Here is a 25,715-nt window from a genome sequence, read left to right on the forward strand (position 1 = left end):
CTGCAGAGGAGTGTACGTTCTTCCTCTAAAAGGCTTCACCAGAGTGTGTTTACCCAGCAGGGATGATGGATTCCCAAGCAGAGTAGATGAAACATTCCCTCCCCTTCTGTGGCCTGTAACTCGAGCCCCTCCTCTGGGCCATGTACAGTTTGGCTATACACCAGTCTGGAGGGAGGGATTCTCAGGAGAGAGTCTCCTGACCCTCCCCACTTCTCTGGGATCATCCCAGCTGGGATGATCTGGCCCAAGTGGGCACAACTGAGTGTTCCAAGATGGTGGTTGTTTGGCTCTGAGGTTAGTTCTTCACAACATATATGAAAAATCAAGTTACTTAGCAATGGAAACACGAAATAATGACATTAGGATTCTGGGTTAACATTCTTGTAGAATCTGTGATCTAAGTTAGCATTCTTCTAGAAGCCAGAAGAAGTCATGATTTGCATTAGGTTAGACAGTAAACGAAATGTCAAATAATGTACAATGGATTTGGTAAGAAGAGAATGGGTAACTAAGTTTCCAACAACACAAAAAAAATTATTTAAATACGTTTTACTAACAAATAATTCAAGATTTCTAATTTGTGAGAACATCTGTGTGGTTATTGTCCTTGGTGCTGGGTTATATTGTTTTTTGTCATTTTGATTAAGAGTCATATCACATAACAGCAAATTAACAGACCAAAACAAAAAGTAAGCATTGATCTCAATATTGTATTTGAATATTTTGAAGTTTATTGTTGTAGCAAAGAATTGAGGAAGAACGTTATCATAATCATGGAAGTTGGCTCTACTCACATAGATTCCACCTGTGAGTTGAAAGGTAGAGTTAGTGACATTTTTATAAGAAACCATGGGTCTCACACATCACTGTGTGTCTCCCATGCTTGGCCACACCAACCTCCTCTTCCATATTGGGATCTCGAGTCCCTTCCATCCCATCTATTCCTTTCTCTCCCCATTGAACCCTCACCTGTGTATGTCCATGAAGGAATTAACTGAGATGGCCAATTCAGGTTCCCTTCAGGTGGTTTGGGGACCCCCATCAGCCCATGAACCTGTTGAAATTCTCTGAGAACCCCACCCTGTGGTCCCACCCAAAGCCTTGGCAGCCAGTTGAAATTCTACCACCCAAGTGAACAACTCAGATTGAGTTGTTTTAGGTGACTAAGAAGCTGTGGCTTCCCTGCCACCAGTAACAACCTTCACCTACAGCAGGTAAAGCAAGGCATCCACCTGAATTGTGGAATCGAGGCTCCACGAGGGAGGGCAGAGCACGGCCTCCCGGAGATGGTCAGTGCTTGCTTGGTTTGAACTTCAGGGCCACACTGTTGATGCAGAACCTTTGGCCAGTGGGCTCAGGTCCATCAGGAAACACATGGCCAAGGTGAGCGTCACACTGCAGCGGGGAGAGGACATGTGTCACTCTACAGGAAAACAGCCCCACATGGCCCAACCTGGCAGCTGGGAAGCATGGTCTTTTGCAATAGACTTTGGTTCAAACATGGACAAATGGGTTACACAGAGAGCTGTGGCAGTGGCCAGTCCTACTTCCCCAGTGAACATGTGAGCGAATGATCAAACTAAACTGAGGCCTTCTTGCTCATCTGTCAAACGGGGATAATAATGAAGGAGTCATTATGAAGACAAAATGGGGAAGGATTAGTACAGTCTGGGTGAGCACTCAACAATCACTTTTCTTTCCTGCACACAAACCTAGCCCTTTTCATTTGCTAGCCTCTGCCACCTTATAAAATCCATGCCTCAGAAAATGTGAGCACCAAAGAATATAAAGATGAGTTTCCTAGGACTGGCAAGATAGCTCAGCAGATAAAAGCCCTGACCCACAAGTATGAACACCTAAGTTAATCCCCCAGAAACCAAGGTGGAAGGAGAAAACTGACCCCTGAGAGCTATCCGCCTACCTTCTCATGCACCATGGTGCTTGTGTGTACATGTACACACCACCACCACCACCACCAACAACAATAATAATAAAATACTAAGCCAAGGTTTCTGGCTAGGTCTAAAAAACCCCTGCCCAGGCTCCCCGAAGGAGTAAGGTGCCTGCTGGTGGCACGCTTTCAAGCAGGAAGGAGGCGGAGAGATGCCACCTTCATCTTCACTGCTTGTGGGATGGGAAAGAGGTCACTACAAGGAAGGACTCAAGCCCAGGGCATTTTGATGACAAAGTACACCATGGAAGGACAAGACAAGCGCCAAGGAAAGACATCTTTCCTTTCAGAGAAAATGAACCTAAGCAAAGCGCATCACCTGCTTGCAGACCACCTCCATGCGAGCACATCCTAAGGAAGTGTCCAGGCGTCTCAGGATGCCTGTGTGACTTTCATCTGAGCCTCTTGTGCCATGAGCCTCAGAAAATGAAGGCCAGCCAGTGCCAGAACAGTACTTCTTCTCAGAGCTGCGGGAGACAGCGGAGACCACAGTGTTAGAAGACAGTGCAGACCCACAGCCATTAGACAAATGGATGTTGGCATAACAGGAGCTTCTTAGGCCTCATCCCTTTGCTCTGAGCAGGTCCAGACTCCCACTTCTTTTTGCCAGATCCCAAGCTGGGCATCATGAATAGTCGGCTCCAGGAAATTCTTGCTGCCCTTTGCTGTTCAAAACATTGTATGGCCACAGTGAAATGAAGTCTTATTCTTGGCTGCTAATGGCTTCTTTCTCTATATCTGATGTAAAAGAACTGAAAAGACTATGGCCATGCAAAACTCATTTCCTTATGAGATCAAATGCATGTACTCCAAAGGCAGAAAAGGAAGCGATCAAAAGGAAGAACAGCGGTGGGGAGGTCTGCATGATGGAGACAGGTCAGCATAAGGTCAGATGAAGCAGCAGCTTGTAGCAATGGAACTTTCTATTATCAGAACACAGGATGAGGGCACTCAGAGGTGTGAAGGTAGGCAAGCCCCTCAGTTTCTGGAAGACGTGGGTTCCTCACCACGGCCAACAGCGCCTGCCTTGCAGGGACTCGAGTTGAGGAGACTCCTCTGTGAGGCATGTGGCAGTGAGCATTCCTGTCCTCCCTCAGTCAGCCTGCACTCCAGTCAATCACTGGAGGAAGCCTGAAGCTAGCAGTGCTCTCCCCGGGATAAAGGATGCTATTTGCTAGAGTGGGCCAAAGGGCGGAAGAGAGGAGGCAGGAGGACTGCGGGAGACTTGCTTCCTGAATGCCTCACCCTTAGGACAAGGTTGCCGCTTCCTCTCAGTGGCAGCGCATCTGCCTGGCACATACAAGCTCCTGGGTTTGATTCCCAGCATCATCTCAAAAAAAAAAAAGACTTAAAGTTTCATAGTCTTAGAACTATAAGGAAAGTGTCTATAAACATCAGGAAAATAAATAAAATTACAGACAGCATAGAGATGATCCTCTTTACCTGAAAGAAATGATTTGATGTTAAATCTCACCTACAACTGGACAAAAAAAAAAAAAAAAAAGCTATAAAGAATCAAATTCCTAGCTTAGACGAAATATGGCCACATGATTGGAGTGCAAACATCTGGGTCTCAGGATTTCTGTGGCCCAAATTATTAAGGTCCCTAAGCACTTCAGTATGGGTTACTGAAGCATTTCGCAAGCTAAAAACATGACTTACAATTTTCAAATGTGTAAATATTACAGTACCTTTCTTTTTGAAGATAGTTTCATTATGTAGCCCAAGAAGGCTGTGATCGCATAATCTTCCTGCTTCAGCGTTTCTCGTGCTGGGACTACAAGCATCTATTCCCATGCTTGGTTTATACGATACTAAAAAGTAATACATTTGTGCCAGGTAGCGATGGTGCACACCTCTAATCCCAGCACTGGAGAGGCAGAGACAGGAGGATTTCTGAGTTCGAGGCCAGCCTGGTCTACAAAGTGAGTTCCAGGACAGCCAGGGCTAAACCCTGTCTCAAGAAGAAACAAACAAAACCCCCACAACTACAACAGCGAGTAATAAGTTCTTTATATGTTAAAGAGCATTTTTGTGACAATCATATTTTCTAAACTGAGCCAGGAACTTCACGAGAAGGGTTGTGCCATTTCATAATTTTCCAAATATTTTTATTGTATTTCAAAAATGTTAAAACAAAGCCTTCTCCGTGCCTCCCCATTCACTGTGCCTCGAGCTTGTTCTGACTGAACTGTGGAATGGGGTGGAGGGTGGCATGGTCCAATGCAGAGGGTCTACTTATCTGGCCGGAGGCACCTCATTGCTCCCCTAGAAACAGCCTAGGAAGCCCTGGGGCTTCTTTGTGAGAAATCTCTGAGATGATAGCTTGACTTCCAAGAGGTCTTGGTAGGAAGCCACACTTTATTACTTCTTAAGTGTGTCCTTAAGGTGTTATTTTATCCTCTGATGTTACCAACTCATGGTGTTAGGAGCAATAGTGACATGATGGCCTCACAAGATTGCTACGAAGAATCATTGAGGTGTTTTGTACATATGTTTAGAATAGTGCCTGATACATGGTACTCTAGCATGGAGGTGGAGAGAGGGAGAGAGATAGAGAGAGAACAATCTACCTGACTACTTCGTCCCAGGGAAAAATATTCTAAACACCTCTTACCCTCTCCCCACCCCCAGCACTGTATGGCTACTAGCCATTAAAGGACTTTTGATAGAGAATTATGAATGCAATAAAGCTTTTCTTAAATTGACAAATGAATCTAAGGCTAATAAAAAGTCATTATGAGCTTTATGGGAAACAATAAACCTTTACTGATGGAATTGGCAGAAACTTGGGAGATTTTACTGAGTAATGTAAGCCCAAGATGTATCATCTAAGACCAACAGTGTAAGTATGAAAGCAAACTGGACAGCCCAGGGCACATATTTAATTGATTACATGGCCCACTTCTCACAAACTGAAGCCACTCTGGATCTCTGAGAGAGAAGTTTCGTTCCTTTTCTTTCTTCTCTTCCCTTCCTTCCTTCCTTCCTTCCTTCCTTCCTTCCTTCCTTCCTTCCTTCCTTCCTCCCTTCCTTCTTCCGTTCTTTTGTATTTGCTTTTTGGGTTTCCCCCCCCCCCCCCGTTTATGCCCCCTCGCTTCGCTCCACAGGCATCAGCAGTGGGTAACCGGTGCTGACTCTACGCGACTCTCAAAGCACTCTCACTCACCTCTCAACAGGGACACGCGAGGCTTTAAACAATATTACACTGTTACTTGGCACATGCAGGACATCAGGGTGCAATAAATACACAAAAAACGAACTAGTTTCTTATATCAGGCTCCCAAAGGCTCCTATTTTCCAGAAGACTCGTGACCATAAAATACATAATCTTGAAGTAGTTTTTCTTTAGATAAGGTCTCACTGTGTAACCCAGTCTGGCAACTCGAAATCTAGATCCTCCTGCCTCAGCTTCCTGGTCACTGGGATTGCAGATATGTCTCCATCACTCCTGGCAACAATATAATGTAATAAACCCTTGCGGAAGCAGCGGGAGAAAAGAAGAGAGGCAGGGAGGCAGGGAGGCAGGGGGCAGGGAGGCAGGGAGGCAGGGAGGCAGGGAGGCAGGGGGGCAGGGAGGCAGGGAGGCAGGGAGGCAGGGGGCAGGGGGGCCGGGAGGCAGGGGGCAGGGAGGCAGGGAGGCAGGGGGGCAGGGGGCAGGGGGGCAGGAGGCAGGGGGGCAGGAGGCAGGGGGGCAGGGGGCAGGGGGCAGGGGGGCAGGGGGCAGCACAGTGTCACCAGGGTCTAGGGTCAACAAGATGATTCTGGGTCTGTGGGGGAGCAGTGACACACTGGAAAGTGTGGCTGGCTTGGCCACCCTCATTCAAGTTCTCCAACATGTGGCAGAGAGCCATGGATAGCGCCACGCACCACAACACAGCAGAATCATGAGAGGGCCAATGGGCCCTCCGTCAGACGCGGCTGGAGACCAGGCTCTGGAGGGATCTGGAAGGCTGGCACCAGACAGTCCTAGCGAGGACACTAAGGTAAAAAGCATCATCTACGTTGCTTACAGAGACTGGGATAATGAAGGGTGGCCTAGGGTGAAGCTGGCAGCAGTGGAATTCTGGGTGAGCCATTTGAGCTTGCTGGGCCTCAGTTCCTCACAGGAGATGCAATCACCACTGAGAGCTGCTGAGAGGTCTGAGAAGTGAGAGTGCTCACAGCAAACTGTCTGGCAGGCAGTGCCCCTAGGGCTGACACACTTGCAGTTTCTGTGGACCACGAGCTCAGCACTAGCACTTACTGGATGGGTGACTCCTGGGGTCTGGATATAGTTCCAAGTAAGGGTGAAAGTTCGTTGCCATGTGGCAGTGCTTAGAGGGAATGCTGAAGTTCTCACAGGCCTGGATTAGTTAACAAGAGAGTTGGTTGGTAAGGCAAGTCTACTCTTGTGTTTTGTTCATTTCCAGTATGGTTGCTCACCCTTTGGCCTTTGCACTGTTTTGAAATAGCACCACACCCTCAGCAGACCCCAAAAAGTTGTGGCACCATCGCCTCAGACCTCTCAACTTCCTGAGGCCCAAAATAAACTTCTCAATAACGCAGCCCAAAACAGGTGTCTGTCTCAGCAACACAAAGGAAACTGACAGGAAGATGTGGAGTAAGTTCCTCACAGACTGGAAACATCAGTCTCCACATCTGCTACACAAACACAGACAGCTCCTCACTGCAGGTGACAGCCTAGGTTGTACCAGACCTGGTGCTTGGGACAAGCGTCCAAGAGGCTGGAGAGATGGCTCAGTTAAAACACATATGTCTCTCTCAGAGCACCTACACGGAGGGACAGTAACTCCAAGGGGCTGGACACACTCTTCTGACCTCCAAGAGTGTTGTGCTCAAGTGCTCACACAAATACAGATACAGATAATTTAAAAAAACATAAAAATAAAAAATATTTTCTAAAAAGATAAGAGTTAAAAACTCACAACTTCTGTCACATATCCACAGGGGCTTCATAACTGACATCTTCAGGCAGCATCATCATTGCTGGAGCTGCTCAGCAGGGAAGGTGCTACGGATTAGGGTCACAAAGCATGTTTTGAACACATCATGCTAGTTTCCCAGGGTGGGACCAACAAGTTACAACAAAGTAGTTGTGATGCTCTTATGGTTCTGAGGGCTGAAAGTCCAAAATCAAGATCTCCACAGAGCCACGTTCCCTGCAGGACCCCAGGAAACACTTTGTTCCTCTGCCTAGCTTCTGGAAATGGCTGGCAGAATTCATGTGTCAATCTCTGCTCTGCTCCTGTTTCCCTCCTCTTCCTAGACACGATCAAAGGGACATCCAATGTCAGTGTGACCTGACTATAACAAATTCCATCTGCAGCCACCCTCTGTCCACCTAAGGTGGCAGCTTCCTCAGAAACACAAAGCCTTAGCTGACCTTTCTGTTGCAGTGATGAAACTCTCTGACCGTAAGCCACATAGGGAGTAAAAGGGTTTATTTCATCTTACAACTCCCAGGTCACAATCCATCACTGAAGGAAGTCGGAGCCAAAACCATGGAGGAAGGAATGCTTGTTCTCTCTGTTCACACTCCGTTCTTACGAAACCCTAGCCAACCTGCCTGTTGGTATAATGTTCTTTTGAAATGTATACACCTTACCCTTGTTCATTCAAATGCTGATTCCCCCTACACACACACTCTCTGGTTTCAATCCGGATACTGCATTGTGATACTTACTCTAAGCATCCTGTTTCAACTGTGTGTAATCAGGCCAAAATAAAACAACTAGCCACAATGTTGTGCAATGGGAGGAGCCAGAGGACAGGAAAGAGGGGAGGAGCCAGAGGGCATGAAATGAGTGAGAGAAAGGGCCAGAGGAGAGCTAGGAGAATGGAGCTGGAGGAGAGATCTTGGAGGACATGGAGCATGAACCAGAGCTAAGATTTCACAAAAAAAACAAGTATAATGTGGGAAATCTAAATGTTAGGAAACTATGAGGGCTTGGAGGTTTAGGAGGGAGTAACTATTGCCCAGCATTGTGCTCTAGGTTAAAGAAATGCCAGTGTCTGTGTGGTGATTGGGGTATACAGCTGTTTAGGATTAACAGCAGCTTTAATAAAAGATAAACCAGTAGTAAATATTAATAGAATCATACAACATTGCCCAACATTGGTACTGAACACAGACAACAGTACGCTGAGCTCTCCCACATCAATCATCACAATCAACATCGTGAATGTGCCCACAGGACAAGCTGATCTGGGCAATTAAAACTCCATCTTTCCACATGGCTCTTGGTTGTATCAAATCAACACTAAAAACTAACCAAGACACACATAGTCCAGCCCTTGAAGTGTGTAGATAAAATTAACTGGCCAAGGGACTCACACAGCCTATCAGCTTCATCTCCTCCACTAAGTAAAATGTTTGGGCCAATGGAAAACACTTAAGTGCTGAACTGAGTGCTGGCATAGTTACAGGAACTTAGAAAAGAAACCAAAGCTAAGCCCAGGGCATGTTCTCAGTTCGGGGTGAGTGCATCCAGAGCATGCGCAGATGACCAGCAGCCCGTGGCGGCCCCTGCAGAAGCCAGGGTTCCTGAAGTTACCTCCTCATTTCTCTAAGATTTGTTTTTTGTTGACTCTACACAAATATTTGTAGCAATAGCATTTGTTTACCCTTGCTTCTTACAAAAGAACCTTGAGCCTTAGAAATAAGGAGGTAATGTGGTCGAGCAAACAAGAATATACTCCGAGCACTATCCTCCTGAATGGTAAGGGTTTACATCTAAGAATACGCTGTTGGTATGTCCTGTGGGCTTCGTGGGTGTTTACGCCTTGCTATGATGTGCTAATATCTATTAAGTCATAACTCAGTCAGTCCTGCCAACAGCCCTATGAACTGGGTGCCTTGTAGTCTCAATTTATAGGTAAATGAGAAAATCAAGGCAGAAAGACATTAAGAAACTTACCCAAAGTCACCCAACAACAGAACTGATGCACACACCTAGAGAACTGTCACCTCTCTACTCTAAAGGAAGTCTTTAAGAATAGTGTGTCCTAGAATGGAAAGAGTTAATATGATTTGATTTGGTTGTTAAATGCCTCTCTAAAGCCCATGTGTTAAAGGCTTGGTGCTACTGGCAAGACTAGATCCGTTAAAAGATGGAACCTAGTGGCAAGGTCTTTAGGTCACTGGAGGCACGGCCCTGAAGGGAATTGTGGAAGCCTGCCTTCCTTTGCCCCTGGCCATGCAGTTGGAGCTTTGCTTTACCGTACACCTTTGCTACACCGCACTGGCCATGCTCCGGATGTCCAAAAGAACCCAGAGCATCTATAAAGATCTCCTATAGAGGCAGCGTGTGTCCTTTACCACAGCAAGCCCCACTGGCAACAGCCCTTCACCCTGCTCTCTCTGCTCCCCTATTTTTCAAGGCTACAACTGAGCCTGATGTGGGGAGAGGAGCCATTGGATAGTGAGAAGGCCTCCTCTGGAAATACACACAAGCTAGGACACCAGCAGAGTCAACAGAGCCTTGGAGATTAGACATTAGGAGTGCGTTCTTGAAGGGATGACTTCTTATCTTCCAGATTGAGAAACAGGACACCTGGCCAGCCACTAAATTGTAAGAACATAGTCTTATGCTTTACAAGGTCCACCAGCTGAGAGCAAGCTAGTCATCCTAATGTCGTGAGAGAAATGATGGCGAAGAAACTGTTCTGAGACCTGAGACCATGTTTTACCTCTGCAATTCTGGGAACCACGTTTGCTTCTTTCTGCCATTTTTTGGCACATGAAACTCCCAAAATTTTTATAATCTTCAAAAGGACAGTATATTTTTGTAGGATAAAACCTTAACTGATGAATAGCAGCCCACAGATTCAGGATGTGGATTTGCCACCAAAGTATGATTAGAGTGTGGGGACTTTCAGCTCTACCCCCAACATTCAGGGAAGGGAGTCCATTACTCATGACCATGATTTTGGAATGAAGCCTCTACAAACCCCAAAAACCGGTGTCTGGTAAGTTTCTGGATAATCGAACCCATGGCAGTTTCTAGAGAATTTTCTCAGAGAGGGCGTGGAACCCACTGTCCTTCCCTTGCACCCATTCTGTTTAGCTCTTCAACTGTAGTTTGGAAAACAGTGATACCCTTCCAGTAAACTGCTTCCTCAAGTTCTATATTTGTTTACCCTTGCTTCTTACAAAAGAACCTTGAGCCTTAGAAATAAAGAGGTAATGTGATTGAGCAAAGAGAAAAAGAGAAAAGGGAAGCCTGACAGAGAGCTGCTTGGTCAGGAGCATACTTCACAACCAGGAGAGTACGCTTGGCCTCAGAAGGAGCAGAGAGGACGTGGGGACTGAGCTGGCCACCTGCAGGATCTGCCTGTCTCTAAGCCGACAAGATCAGTACTGAGCTAAAGCAGAGGATGCCCTTGGCCTGCACCTGCTGGAGAACTGACTGCTTGCTAGTGGAGAAAAGGCCTCACAGCACTTGGTGTCAGGGAGGCAAAGATGGCTCAATGGTTAAGTGCATGTGATGTTCTTGTAGAAGATACAAATTTGGTTGGCAGCACCTATGTCAGACAGCTTACAGCAGCCTGAAACTCCAGCTGTGGGGGCACCTCTGGCTTCTAAGGGCACCTGTGAACACACACACACACACACACACACATGCACAAATGCACACACACAAATGCTTGTGCATGCGCTTTACACACTCACAATTTAAAAGAAAATAAACTTTAGAAAAGAAACTTGAGATCACAGAAGTCAGTGTTGGCTGCTGGGGTGTGGCAGGGGAAATCATGTGTTCTTCCAATACTACTGTGTACGGACTAACTTCATTCTTGTCTTTCCTGGCACTCCTGGGCAGGTGGCCGACAGTGGGCTCTTTCAGATAGATTCTCACCAGCACCAATATGCCTGGGCCATGGCCTGGCCTCCTGAGCATGAAGGAAAATCGATCCTAATCATGCCTGTCCTTGCAGGAAGGTCTGGCTTCCTAATGCAGGCTGCATTAGCAGCTGACTGGCCAAAAAGCCAGGCTGCTGAAAGCCCAAAGGACAGAAGGAGGCTCTGCCTAATGGAAGATTCGCAGAGCTGGCTTGATTTATATTTTATTCTAAACCAATTTAAGGTTGATGCAAAAGAAAAGAAAACATCTTTGAAGTTCTGAAAAACAAGACTTCAAAGATGTTTCCTTTCTTCTTCCTTGAATCTACTTTTTTAAAGACTATTTCCTGCATATCTAAACAAAAAGAGCCTTTGTTGAAAGATTTTAGATGCTGATTGACTTAAAAGAGGCTTTGAAATCAAGGGACAATTAAATTTACTTTTAGCTACATAGAAGAGGCCATGGTGCTTGCTTCTGTCAAGCACTGTGGGACATCAAGCCTCATAAAAGTCTGCCTTGCTAAATTAAATTACAAACCCATTTTCCCTGGGAGAGGTATAGTTTTAATCATATGGCCAAGCAAATACTATTAGGGTTTTGATTTCTTTAAATACTTTTCCCTCTAAAAAATTCTAATGGCTCTATCATGAAGTCCCCATTGTACAGATACATAAAGGAAGAACACAGGCAGAAACCCCTGTCAGCTGCGGTAAATGTGGGGGTGAGGGACAAGACGGATAAACATTCTCCTCCAACAGCTCCACTCCCAGCAGTAACAGAAGACAAAGGAAACGGATGGGCCCTGGAGGCTGGGCATTCTTGGTGGTAGCATATAGGAGGCCACTGGGTTTGGTCTTTAGCACCAGAAATACGAAACTTCAAGAGTATTTATTTGTCTAAGATTTCTTCGTATTTCTCATCTTACCTGAAGAGTGGGCTATCACAGCACACACAGTGGTACATCCCTGTCTCCTTGGTGTTCCAGTACATCCCGCTGAAAGGCTGAAAGTAAAGAAGGAAGGAATGTCATCACACTGGGAGGTGGGGAAGGTAGTTATAGAGCAAGTCTAAACCCAAAACTGAGGCTGAGGGTGTGGCTGGTTCAGTGCTAAAGTGTTTGCCTATCAGGCATGAGGCCTTAAGTTCACCACTACAAAGAAAAAAATAACCAAGCAAAAACCAACAATAAAGCCCCAGTCAAGGAATTATACTAATTTGACAAAGTGCAAGTTTTAGCAGAGGGAAAAACAAAAACAAAAACAAAGAACAACTGCAGTCAGCTAAGGAAGCAGCCTGCAAGTTTCTTTACAGCCTGGCCTTTATCATGCCAAATATTCAAATTGTGACATTAATAATGCTTTGTATTTATGTACCACCTTTCATCCAATAACATCAAAGTCCAAAAAAAGCATGAGCACCAGTCCCATCCTCTGCCATCCTGGAAGACTTCAGTCTCTCATTTCAAAAGAGCTAGAACAATAGGAGTCTAAACACTTGTCTAAGACACTTTGAACTCGCTAATTAAAGATGAAATATGAAGGGCTGGGAGTGCAGCTCAGTGGTAGGGTACTTCCCTTGCATTCGTAGCCCTGAGATTCATCCCTGATGGGTTGTGCCTTTAACACATCATTCGGTGTCAACACTGTGTAGAGTCAGTCAGTGTATACTGAGCCAGGGTTCTAGGCCATCACCTAGATGAAAGCACTACCTCTGTGGGAGTTTAAGGACTGCAGGTTTTCAGCCGTCAAGCAGGGGTGAGAAGCACAGCAGTGAATGAACGCAGTCCCTATCTCACGCCCTCTTCTGGCCTCCATGGGCACCTGCATAATACCGTGCACATAAATTCATGACAGTACCCTCCCCCTGCTACACACACACACACACACACACACACACACACACACACACACACGTAATCTTTAAAACCTTTTGTCAAATCCCTTTCTCATTGCCTCAGTCAACAAAATTGAAAACTAACTGCAAATGCTGTGTTATAGTGGCAAGCATTACCCAACCCATATGCAACTGCCGGGAGCCAAAGCTATCTACTGAAGCCAAAGTCAAACGGTGAGCCAAAGCTATCTAGTGGAGACAAAGCTGTTTACTGAAGCCAAAGCCAAGTAGTGAGCCAGGGTCATTTAGTGGAGACCTAAAGCTATTTAGTTCAAGAGTTACCTAGGACCCGAAATCATGGGTGATAGCTTGTGAGGACATCCGTCTGTTCGTGTTAGAGCATCCGTGAGATAGCTTAAGAAAACATCGTTACGGCATCTTGCAGGTGCAATATTCAACCCATGAAAGCACTCTTCCTGTCTCCTGCAGCAGTAGATTAACCTTCCCCCTTTCCTGCCTTCTCCCTATATAAGCTGGGTAAAAATTTTTTTATAAACGGAAGCCTTGATCAGATGAACAGACTTGGCTTTCATTTCTACATCTCTTGTTCCTTTTCCCCCCATTCCTTCCAATCTCTCCACCTTAGGAACCCCGTTGAAGCCCCGCAGGTCGGGGCATGCAACAGGACTCAAAACATAGAATGCTGGGGGACCTGCCAGGGAGTAAATTTTTCTGTCTCTCCAGATTTGCCAACTCGAAAATCTCCCCATAGTACTAACTGCATTAAAAAATAACAACAGCAGCAACAACAAAAACCACCTTCCTGGGGGAACCTGTTCAAACGTTCAAATCCACTTGCTGAGTCTACCTGATGGGCTCACTTGGATGCTTTCTCTCTTCAAAAAGCTCTAAACTGAAAGTCTGGCTTTGGGGCCCATGGCTGTAACCATAGCACTGGTGAGGCTCAGGCAGGATCATGAGTTCAAGACCAGCCTGAACTACATAACCAGACCTTGTCTGAAATGAAAGTAAATAAATAACGTGATGGTACTGTTAGCCACAAAGACTGACCGAGTCTAGCAAGCTTTTCTTTCACACTGACTTCTGACATAAGCACTGTGAACAACCTTGTCATGAAAGACTCATTTGAAAGCGCTGTCCACGGAAACCAGGCAGCCAACAAAATGTAAGACATAACTTCATTTTTCTAAGAGCCATGGAGTTGCTATAACTATAAATAAAATAGTCCAAATAGAAAGGACTTATTACTTATCGGATGTCCAGCTGTGGTGTCTACCTGCAGTCCCTGACTTCTAATGTCTCCTCATCAACTCCTTGATGTAGTCCAAGCACTTTTACATATTAGAAACAAATTCAGCTTTTATTGTATCTTATTTTTTTCTAGTGTTTACTGATAATCTAGTATCTAATCAGTGCTGGACTGGGTGCTAATGTTGCAGAAGGAAAAATTAACCCAAAAGTTAGCTACTTCCCCCTAATTAAAAACAAAGTTTATATTTCCCTGCTGACAAGAGACTGTGAGGAGACAGTCAGACTTCTGATGACCACCACAGAGAGACTAACACAGGGCACTCCCTTAGAAAGAGCATCCACGAAGGCTTTCCACACAGACAGTGTCTGAGAGAGGAGACATCTCTCTTCTGTTAACCTTTCATTATTAATGTGTATAGCTGGTAGATGCTGATTATGGAAAAATGCCAATCACCACTGAGTGGGGCTTTGAAAAATGGGTAAGAACTGAGCAGATGGAGAAACATTCAAGCAATGATGACGCTGGGAAGGCAGGAGAGGCCTCATGGCTCACAGGTCATGCTAGGCTGTGAGCATATTACAATAAAGAATGTGTACCTGGTCCTGCTGCATGGGGTTGGGCAGGGACACTGCAAACATGGTCCCTGGCTTGATCAGAGTGGTTGTGCCTATTCCACGTACTGAGGGAAAGAGGGAAAGAGGGAAAGAAGGAAGGAAGGGGGGAGGAGGAGAGATGGAAAAAAACCATACACGATAAAAAGTCAGAAATGACTGGAAGGACAAAGAGGTATCAGAGACAAGAGAGAAGGGAAGGTTAGGGGATGGTGATCATTAATTCAGGCCTGGGCGGTGCTGCTGCTGCTGAAAACTGAAAAGGGGAGGGGCTGAAGCCAGAACTGAAATGACTGCCCGCACAGGAGACCCTGCTCCCACACAGTCAGGGAGGATGGACTTCTAGATCACCCTGAGATTTCTGTCTGTACCAGCGGCAGGTCCCTCTTTTTGATTGTTAGTTCTCATGTGCTGGAGGCAGAGGATGTGTTGGAAAGGGACAACTGCAGGTAATCTCATACAAAATTATTCCAAGAGGACAGGTCAGGGCAGATGAAAACCAACAAAAGAAGGTGAGCAGCCACTGGGCTGGTGGCCGTGAGGACACGGTGGGGCCTGTGGGAAAAGGGAAGAGACAATCACCAGAATGTGGCGAGGCTGCCAGGAAAGCATGTATAGGTTGCCTCCCACGGAGCGTGCTGGGTCCTCCTCACTGATTTCTCCCTCCTGCTTTCTGAGCCCATGGTGTCTTCTGTAGCCTCAATGAGACGCCACAGAGCAAGAAAGCTAGCCCTCCTCCTGGGCTCAAACCAGGAAGACCAGATCAGGAGGCAGAGACGGACTGAGAAACTCCCCTCTGCCAGCACCTGACTCTTGGTTATTACTCAGGCAGGGTGAAATTATTTTTATATAATTTATTTATATATTTTATTACATTGGTGTATGTCTGTGTGAGGGTATCAGATACCCTGAAACAGAAGTTCTGAGATGCCATGTGGGTGCTGGGAATTGAACCCTGGTCCTCTGGAAGAACAGCCAGTGCTCTTAACCACTGAGCCATCTCTCTAGCCCCCAAAAATTCTTTCACTGGCTGCAACCACTGCTAACATACTACTGCTGCCTGATGAAAAAACACAACAAACAAACAACACCCCCCCCCCAAAAAAAAACACATGTAACTGAATTTTACTTAGGACTCACCAATCAGGAGGCTTTGGGAGTGTCTCTTCGCTTAGACTAATGAAACTGATTGATGCTTACAGCTCTGCACAGCTCTAGAAGTTAATGTGGAAATGGAGCAACTGGAAGGGATTTACAACATTAGATAAAATAATGGATGATGCTCATTTTGTAAAAGGGCCAAGCGTAACGGATACCGTACCATCTGCTTCAGAAGCCCTCAGATTTATTCTCCTCAACATCTGGCATTCTGTCTCCAGGCTCCCTGCACACACCAAACCCGGCCTGGCTGGTTACCTGAGACTTGGGCTTGCCTCAGAACATTCTGGGATTACACACAACTGTTGTGCTGGCAACAACAATAAGAAATAGTCTCATTCCACAGGATGTCGGACAAAAACATAACTTCAAAACCATTCACAAGAACCTCTAGAGACCTGCCAGCCTGTCTGGTGAACGTGGCACCAGAGAAACTGAGTGTGTGACTGTGTTTAAAAGCCCAACGCTGGCTGCACTTCAGCTGGGTGCCAAGAGGCAAAGACATTGGTCACACAACACGAGGGCCTGTCCGTGGGATCTATGTCAAAAATGAAAGCATCTCATAGGAACAGCTGCATGGTAAAACTGCAATGGTGTATTCGTGCCTGAGCCCACCTACTGTGGCACAATGCTGCCACCTGAGGAAATGAGCGGAAGCTGAGACTGTCCAGGACGGTTGAATGTTTCAGCCTCTGACATGCAACATCCACCACCATCTACTCTGAATGCCTACTAGAGCCAGGCACCAAAGAGAGTAGCGGGGAACAGAACATGGGGGCGCTGCTGTGAGGAAAACACAGGAAGAGGCAACCTAGGCCTGGGCTGAGAGAAGGGCTCTTGGGGAAAGTGATTCGGGTTGAGTTAAAAATGTGGTCTGTGAGGTGGAGACATAGCTCAGCTGTTAAGAGCATTTGCTTGTCTTCCAGGGGACCAAAGTTTGGCTCCCAGAACCCACGTCAGTGGGAGCTCACAGAAGTCTGTAACTCCAGCTCCAGGGAATCTCATGCCTTTTCAGGATGCTGAGGGCACCCACCCCCACCCCCAGCACCCCCAGTATGTATATATGTATGTGTATATATATATATATACACACACACACACATATACATACATATATACATATGTGTGTACATACATTATACATATACATATACATATATCATAGCAAATCCTAAAAGGAGGGTCTGAATTCATTATGAGGGCAAATGGCTGAGCCCAAGACACAGGGGCATTAAAGGGAAGAAAACAGAACATTTGCTTGCTCGGGGACACTGTGGCCACAGTGCAGGAAGCCAGAGGAAACGAGGCTGCACATGAGGACAGAGCGCAGACAGGGTCACTGCTGGGAGGACCTGTTAATATTTAAATGCTGTGCATTTCCTTTGAGAGCAATGGTAAGCTTCTGAGTGACTCAGAGCTGGGAAGTGGCAGGACCCTCTGTGTTCTCTTTGGGGAGAGAGAGCGAAAGCAGGCAGAAGAGAGGAGTAGACAGAGCACTGGCCTGGTCAGCAGGGACAGGGCAGTGGAGAGCATGTGCAGCTCTGAAGGGTGGAGACAGATTCTGGTTTCTACAGGTGGGTAGAAATTGATGGCCCAATACAGAGAGTGCGGGAGGCCCACCGGACGGATTCTGCGCACACCTGAGAGTCTCCACAGGCATCTCTACTCCGACCTCCCTCCCTTCCTCAGGACACCCTATGAGAACACTGTAAGTCCTTCTGCTTACCGCTTCAGTTCCTTTCTCTCTGGTGACATAGAACTGCTCAGGGGTCAGTTTCTTCTGCCAGTCGGCCTCCCGCAGAGAGGGCTTGGACTGTGTAAGAGAGCCTGCATTGTTAAGTAGGAAATTAATTTTATTAAAATAAAGACTTGCCGGAGGAGTAAGCCCAGCACTGTCTCTCTGCTGTGACTGTGTCCTCCACAGGAAGCAGAAGGTGCAGGCACAACATGCCTCATCCATTGCCTCAGCAAGAAACCAGTAGGAGTAGAGAGCCAGTACTTTCTCTGGTTCTCCCGGGGCAAGACACCCCCCCCTCAAACAGGAAGCACCACCAAACAAATTCTCTCGAGGCCCCCACTGAAAAGGGGTTTTTTTTTTTTTTTTCTTTTTTTTTTTTTTTTCCCTTTTTTTTTTTTTTTTTTTTTTTTGGTGTTTTGAGACAGGGTTTTTATATGTAGCCCTGGCTGTCCTTGAACTCATCTGTAGACCACGCTGGCCTTGAACTCATTGAGATCAGCCTGCCTCTACCATACTAGTGCTTAGGTTAAAGGCATATGCCACCACTGCCCAGCTGAAAATGAATTCTTCCTCCCATTTCTACTTTAAAAAAATTCAAGTCTTTATTGGTTTAGTTTTCTCATACCGCATAGAACATCCTCTTTGAGGTATGCACATCGGTCTTACATTTTCTGACCCTTCTGGAATCTGCTGGCTAGTCACATGACTTTGAAAAAGCTTTTTGTCTCTCTCTTTCTCTCTCTTTTTTGTAATTTAATAAATTACCTTAAAAAAAAACCAGCATGTGCTGCTGGAGAGATGGATCAGAGGTTGAGCACACTAGCTGCTCTCCCAGAGGTCCTGAGTTCAAACGCCAAGTTGTGAGGTGGCTCACAACCATCTATAGTGAGATCTGGTGCCCTCTTCTAGCCTGCAGGTGTTCATGCAGAGAGAACATTGTACACATAAAAAGTAATATTTTTTAAAAATAGCATGCAGAGTAGTGGATTTCATTACGGCATTTCCATACATACGCTCTTTCTGTTACCGCTCTTCTTTCATCCCCCACAATTTCCCCGGTCCCCTCCTCCACTACCTTCCTTTTACTTGGACACATATGTTATTACCCTCCCCCAACTTTCTTCTAAGACCTCTCCCCAGCTCCACATCTTTCTTCTACCTTGATGACCTATATCTTGGACCTCCCCCCACAAACATATTAAAAATACATAACTAAAACAGAAGACCTGCATAAGAGAAGAAATGTGAGGTACCTGGTTGTTTTGGTCTGGGATGCTATAATAAAGATTTCATGTCCCGGTGATTTTCCTGCGAATATCATGATTTCATTTTCTTTAGCATTGGATCAAATCCATTGTGTGTGTGACTGTGATGGGTAAGAAACTCCACTCCGTGACAGGCATCCATCTTCGTACCTCATAGCCACCCATCTCTGTCTCAAGTTCCTAAAGGATAAATTCTTGACGACCCTGACTCGTTGACTGCCCCTCTGTCGTTTAATGTACAGCCATGAGCAGCTGCTTGTTATGATATGATTGACTCCTGGTTTTGGCTTTGTAACTCGCTTTTACAAATCTTCACCTTTAAGAGTGAAGGGTTTTCTCCCCCGACCTCTGGGCAGTATGTCTCTGATGGGGATTGAAGACTGCTGAACCTGCCAGTAGCTTTAATACATTTAGTTAATTATCGGAATTTAATCTCGTGGTCTTTTTCCTGTGTTCTTGGCCTCCACAACAGTGCCATATTTTCTTTATCCATTTACCTGCTGGATATCTAGGCTATTGTGAATAGTGCAGCAATAAAATTGAATGTGCAAATATTCCTGAGGTAGGACTTAGAATCCTTCAGGTATGTGCCCAGGAGTGGTGCAGATGAGCCACATGAAAGCTCTGAGGAGCAGTTCCCATCAGGACCACCTGGGAGCAAAGAGGGACTGGACAGAGATGGTCTGTGAGGAAGGAGTTAAACTTCTCTCCCTTGCTACTTGTAATGGTATCTTCAATTTCATCTGCCAAAGAAGTATGCACTGTAAAAATTATTTTACATAGCTATCCCTATTGTATATATCTGCAAAGTGAATCTGTGATCTAATCTGTTATCTGTTTGTTTTGAAATAAGGTCTTGAAATGTTCATGATGCCTCACACCCACTATGCAGCCAAGGTGGCCCTTGACCTCCTGACACTTCTTACTCCATTATAATCTACTACTGTGCTTCAAGGTTTCTGTCCCCCTTTCTCCTGCTCATCATGACTTAGGTCTTACTATTTCTATATGGACATGAGTGCCCAGAGTATCTAGGACAAGATGGGTAGAGAGCATTTAAGGTGGTGGAAAGCTGTCTTAGGGTTTCTACTGCAGTGATAAAACACCACAACCACAGGCATGGATTATTTCATGTCACAGCTCCATCACTGAGGGCATCAGGAACTCAGCACAGGATCCTGGAGGCAGTCCTGAGGCAGAGATTCCAGAGAAACGCTGCTGACAGCCTTGCTCTTCATGGGTGCTCAGCTTGCTTCCCTACACAGCCCAGAGCCTGTGCCCACAGTGGGCTGCGCCCTTTCTCAACAACCACAATACCCTTTCACAACAATCATTAATCAAGAAAATCCCCTTGCAGATTTCCCTGCTGGTAATCTAATGTCATTTTTCAACTGGGACTCCTCAAACAACTCTAGCTGTGTCAAGCTAACCACAATAATAACAACAACAAAACAAACAGATAAAACCCAAGAAGCAGGACAAAAGCCTAATGTGGATAATGAGTGTTTTCAGGCTGGGCGTGGTGGCAAACACCTGCAATCCCAGCACTCAGGGAGGCAGAGGCCTGAAGATCTTTGTGACTTTGAGGCCAGCCTGTCTATGGAGTGAGTTCCAGGAAAGCCAGGACTACACAAAGAGACCCTGTCTCAAAAAAATGAAAAAAAAAAAAGACAAAAATAAACAAATAATAAATATTTTCATTGTTCAACATTGAAAAGCGTTTATAATCGTTCAGCACTTCGACTTAAAAGAAAAGACAGACTTAAATGCTGACTAAACCTGCCTGGGGGAAGGCAGAGCATTCTGTCCTAGGCTTCCTTTTGTCTTCAGACTGCAGCCTTGAAGTCTCTTTAGAGTATATTTATTTCATTTGTTTATTCTTTATGTTGATGTGTGCGTGTCTGTGGGGATGTATCTCATGTGTGTAGGTGCCAGGGAAGGCCAGAGAGGGCCTTAGTTCCCCCCAAGAACCGGAGTTACAAATGGATGTGAGCCCCTGAGGAACTGAATCCCTGTCCTCTGCGTGACTGCCCACGTGCTAGGTCCCCGGCTTCACCTCCAACACCGTAAGAGGGTGAGGAAGGAAGGGAGCACGCCCTGCTAGCGTCCGTCCCGTACCACTCCCGCTGCAGCAAGCGCACACCAACACACGGGGTAGCGGACATCGCTAAGCCAGAGCGGTCCGAACAGGGAGCCAACGCCCCTTGATATTTGACCTCTCCGCCCCCCAAACTGTAAGAAACATGTATTGTTTATGCTGCCTACTCATTGTTTGTCATGGATGCCTACATTCACACACCAAAGCCAGCAAAGGCTGGGGAGCTGAGACTGGAACTCAGGCCGGCTGACAAGCAAGTCCTAACCACAGAACCAGCATCTGCTTCTCGTTCTTACCGGATGTTGGTTGTTGACCTGGACCTTCAGGCTTTACTTAAGTATTCCTTAACTGATTGGGTTTCGGCCAGTTTCCCATCCTGAGAGTTATGCTGTTAAGGGGGACTTCGCACATACAGCTTTGTTCTTCTTTTGAATTATTTCCGTAGAATAAACTCCCAGGAGGGGCTGTCTGGAAAGTTACACAGCTCCTGCTATGTACTGGTGTCTGGCCAAATTTAATATGGCTGAAGACGCTCAACTCCCAGGGCTATTCATCAGGCTGTGTCTGACAGCACCGAGTTCCACAGAGTTTCCGCTAAAATCACTTGGCTATAAAAACCAATTCCAGCCCCATCGGCTTGAAACGGGGTGTGGCCAAAGGAAGGAGAAACTCCCGGAAGCCGTGTTAGGACAGTTAACATTCCTCAGTCTCAGGGCATTTGTTTATGGAGTACTAAAATTTTAAACTAGCAAGGGTCTAAAATGACTTCCAAAAGAATCGGTACCCTTCAGCAGTGCACGGTACAAAACTGGGTTAGAAAGGTCAGGAGACGGCCCAGTGCCAAAGCACAGGGACAGGAAATTACACAGAATCACACCTGAGACTCCCTGGCGACTCCTACAACCTCCCGGGAAAGATGTTAACAGTGCCTCAATTCACAAATGGGGACAAAGAGCGCTGCCACCCCACCCCACTCTGTCTCTCAGCCACTACCAATGACTGTCAGAATGATGACCGGCACGCCCGTCTCCGGTCCTAGGTCCACAGACCCGGAGCGGCGCCGCAGCAAGCACCCGGGCTGCAGCGGCCGTCCTCGGAAGGAGGGGTGCACAGACTAACCCGCGCCCAGGAGGGGCGCGCGAGGTCCAGCTGTAGGCCACCACAGGGACCCTGACCGCGACCACGGGTCCTGACACTCACGATTCTGTGAACTGAAATGTAACCTATAAACGAACTGTGTGCAAGCAAGGGAGAGAGACGATCCTCTCTGATCAGCGCTCCCCCCAAACACCACGTTTACCAACCGCGGGGCTCGACCATGGCTGCTAGGGGCAGCCAGCCAAGCGGAACAGGCGCTCTGGGCCTCCCCGGAGGCGGCCCCGGGTCAACCGGGACAGTGAGACCGAAAGCCCGGAGCCGGCGCGACCGAGGACCTACCTGCGTCCCCGCGTCCCGACCCCCTGCAACCCCGGGCCGGCCCGGCCGCCTGCCGCAGGGGCAGGCCCCGCAGCGCGCGCAGCAGACCCGCCATGGCGCCGGCACCAACGGGTTCTCCCCAACCTCCCCAACCCCCACCCTCCGCTGGGCCCCTCCCTCCGCCCCGGTGCCCTCTCCCTCCTAGCTGGTGTGTCACCCCAACCCCAACCCCTAACTCCTCTGCTTTGCCCTTCTCACCCATTCGCCCTTGACCTTTACTGGGTTTCCGGCATATCCCCGGGCTCCAACCGCTCACAGCCTCCCCCAGTTCTTGCCTTCTTCTCCACGGGAACCTCACTCCGATTGGGGTCATTCCTAACCTAAATCCTGTTGTGGTCAGTGTGTTTACGTTTTCAGGATCATACCTATCATAGTTGGCTAGATATGGCTTCTTTCACTCAGCAGAAAATCATCCGTACACGGCTGCTTGGCTTTTCGAGCTGCTCTTGCACAAACCGTTGTTGTATAGTGTTCGACTATACGAAACTGTACTCAACCACTTACTCACTAGTTTAGGCTGTGTCTAATTTTTTCACATCAAAAACAAAGTTGCCAGGAGCATTCCTGTGCATGGATGGAGGGGTTCTCACTCGTGTGGATACCTGGGGAGGAAATGGCCAGGTCTCAAGGGCAGCACTGCCTCACCAGGATGACAAAGTTCCTCTTCACCCTTCCCTTGCCTGCACTTGATGACCCGGGCCTCTCCTTGGCGTGTTGTTTGTTGTTTTGTTTTGCTTTGGAGACTGGATCTCTTTTGCTCACGCTCTTCCTGCCTCACTGCAATGCTAGACTCGAATTTCTCGCAGTAATAGGCTTTTCTTACTTGTGAGGTGTTATTTTTCAGTGTCTAACAGGTACGGGTCCCCAGCATTTTTCGTGTACTTACCTGCTGACCACAAACTTCCTTTAGTAAGGAAGGTTTTTGCCCGCTTATTGTTACATTACTTGTTACGGGGTTTTAAAGGTTCTTTATATATTCTCTGGGCACAAATCATTTATCAAATCTTTTCCTTACAAATTTCCCTTCCCTAAGCTGTGGCTTCTGTTTTCTATTTCCTAATTGTGAAAATTTTTAATTTTGTTAACATTCATGTTATTTTTTTTAATAGTTTGTGGAGCCTTGGGAGTATCATATTTAAGAAATGGTTGCTAGTCCAAGATTAAAAATATTTTTGTTATTGTCGTTTTAGTCTGCTAATTTTATAGTTTTGAGTTTTACATTCAATTCTTTTACCCACCTGAGTTAGGTTTTTGTTGTTGTTTTGGTTTGGTGGGTTGGTTTGGTTTTGTTTATAAAACAACAATTTTGTTATCCACTGCCTACCTTTAAATCCTTGTCAAAATCAGTGTTTTGCTCTGTGGTAGAGGAATTGGGAACATTTGAGGCCTCAGGTTCCCACACAACTACTGGGGAGAAAATCACCTTTTGTTTTGTTTTGTGTTTTTTAATCAATATAGGGATCTGTTTCTGGACTTTCTGTTTTTCTCTGATGAATCAACATGTCACATCAATACTATACCATTTGCATCTCTGGAGGTGGAATCAGCTAGTGTCAGCCCCTCACGTGGCCTTTCTTCTCACTCACAGAGAACACTGAGGAAGCCCCTTCTCCCTCCTTTTCCCTGTTTCCACCGCTCTGAGAACTTTCCCCTATCTTTGCACAGGACTTTTCTGCTCCCCTACCCACCACCATTTGCCTAAGTCCAACTTCCTGTCGAGAAAGACCATGGGCTAATAATCTCTTATTCCTGGCCACAGATTTTAACCTAACAAAACCCACTTAATATTTAACCCTTGATTTTATATCCTAGATGACTTAGCCTATTAAATGCCTGACTAACCACACTTTTCTCCTTTATTTAAAAAACAGATCTTTCACTTTTGTTGAGAGTCACAATGTACTTTCTTGCTCATGATGATCACACGGCAGGTTTCTGGAAAATGGCACAAGCAAACACCACGGCAGGCTGCTGGGAAAGCTAGTTAGAGAGGAGCTGAATCTGCTTTAGTGATTTGTGCCTTTCCTTTTCTTTCTGCTTGGGAATTAGTTGTAATGGCTGGAGCACTAACAGTTTTCTGGTATGCATGAAGATAAGACTTACACCCTGGCGCTAAACAGGAGATGCCTGGAGCCTGGGTGTCACAGACTGAAGGCAACAGGTCAGCCGGGAGTTGTGTGTGTTAAAATGCCCCACTTCGTGACAGGCAAACAAAGCCATATTTTGTTTAAACTGTGATTGTTTGTGTTTTTGTGGAGACCATACAGTACTCAGCGAGCCCTAGGTGTGGTTGTGAGAATCTTCAATAAAAGCTAAGCTCTATAGCATGGGCTCTCTGTGCATTCCACACACTTCTCTGCAAACAATATCCACTAGGGGGAAAAGTAATGCTAATTAAGTTCCTAAAAGAAAAAGATGAAGTATCCACCCAAATGATAATGAAATCTTCAAAGACATAAGATGGACTGACCCCAGCTGCATACCAGGTCAAAAGTCAATAGACTTTTCTCCACTGATAACGGTCTGGGTGGGTAAGCTCTGGGCCACTGTCTTCTCAGAGAAATTTACTCTGCTTTCATCTGCCACAAGCCAATCCTGATGGTCAGTTTGTCCCCACTGCAACCTCGAGATTTCCTGGAAATATCATCCTGGGACAACTATGGTATCTGTGAAAGGTCTGAGCAAACGGCTTGCTAGAGACGGGGGAGTGTGGCACAGGCATTGGCCTCTGTGTTCAGAGCTTTCTCATGTAGAGACAGACTTTTGCACAAGTCAGTCTTTGGGCTTCGATCAGTCATCTGAAAATATAAAATAGAACTTATTATACTCCTCCTTTTGGAACATTAGTTTAGGGATATAAATCCCATGGGGGAAAAACCTTGATATGAAGGGAAACATTATTTTTGTGAGAGATTTACTGTGAGGAAAGAAAGTAGAATTCAAACAATATTTAAGTTCTCTTGTAACAAATGGAACGCTATGCTTCTCTGGTGAGCAAAGCTGAAATGCTGAAGATTAAATTCATGTTAAGATATTTTACATATATACACATCAGCCATACATATTGCCCCATAAAGTACGAAAAATATTCATCCCAGATTAGAAAAATCAATAGGACAATAACAGGGAGCCCTTCAGTATACATAACAGATAAACAGTATCACAAATATAAGAAAGAAATATCCATGTGGGCCACAGTCAGGCCTGGCTGGGCAGATGGCTTAAAGGATGTGAGCAGATGGTTTGCACCAGAGAAAATACAAATAGTGAACAAATCCTTGGGAAAATGTTTAACTTCCATAATCATTACAGAACTCCTAATTAAAACACCTACATATATTTCCTTACACAAAGTAAATTTTCCTTACACATGATAATTTTTTTTTTTTTTTTTGGAAACCACTACTAACAAAGCTTGGGGACTGAGGTATATTCATACATTTCCTATAAAAAGGATGACTTTTTT

General features: G+C 46.0%; 1 protein-coding gene across 3 annotated transcripts; it reads right to left on the reverse strand.

The window, feature by feature from the left end:
* Nucleotides 1-690: 690 nt before the first annotated feature.
* Nucleotides 691-22,695, reverse strand: Msrb2 (methionine sulfoxide reductase B2). 3 transcript variants are annotated; one of them, XR_008718626.1, is made up of 6 exons: nucleotides 22,211-22,318; nucleotides 17,399-17,499; nucleotides 11,723-11,799; nucleotides 2,271-2,418; nucleotides 1,233-1,395; nucleotides 691-805 (listed from the first exon to the last, which is right to left on the reverse strand). XR_008718626.1 is itself a non-coding variant. In XM_055593872.1 (5 exons), exons 1-5 carry the CDS (start codon nucleotides 22,619-22,621, stop codon nucleotides 1,291-1,293), a joined length of 438 nt encoding a protein of 145 aa, XP_055449847.1. In that variant the 5' UTR covers nucleotides 22,622-22,695; the 3' UTR covers nucleotides 691-1,290. The 3 variants fall into 3 exon arrangements, 2 of the variants coding, with proteins under 2 accessions (XP_055449847.1, XP_055449846.1); XM_055593872.1 differs by lacking the exon at nucleotides 22,211-22,318 and adding an exon at nucleotides 22,615-22,695 and having other exon boundaries at nucleotides 691-1,395; XM_055593871.1 differs by having other exon boundaries at nucleotides 691-1,395.
* Nucleotides 22,696-25,715: the final 3,020 nt, after the last annotated feature.

This window comes from Psammomys obesus, unplaced genomic scaffold (assembly GCF_907164565.1).
Source record: "Psammomys obesus unplaced genomic scaffold, mPsaObe1.curated_primary_1811, whole genome shotgun sequence".
NCBI classification, from domain to species: Eukaryota; Metazoa; Chordata; class Mammalia; order Rodentia; family Muridae; genus Psammomys; species Psammomys obesus.

Coding starts and splice junctions, on each gene's coding strand:
- Msrb2 (XM_055593871.1), bottom strand. CDS start 22,304: ATGGCGGGTCTGCTGCGCGCGCTGCGGGGCCTGCCCCTGCGGCAGGCG. Junction 17,500..22,210: donor GTCGGGACGCGGGGACGCAG/GTAGGTCCTCGG, acceptor TTAACAATGCAG/GCTCTCTTACACAGTCCAAG. Junction 11,800..17,398: donor GAGAGAAAGGAACTGAAGCG/GTAAGCAGAAGG, acceptor CTTTACTTTCAG/CCTTTCAGCGGGATGTACTG.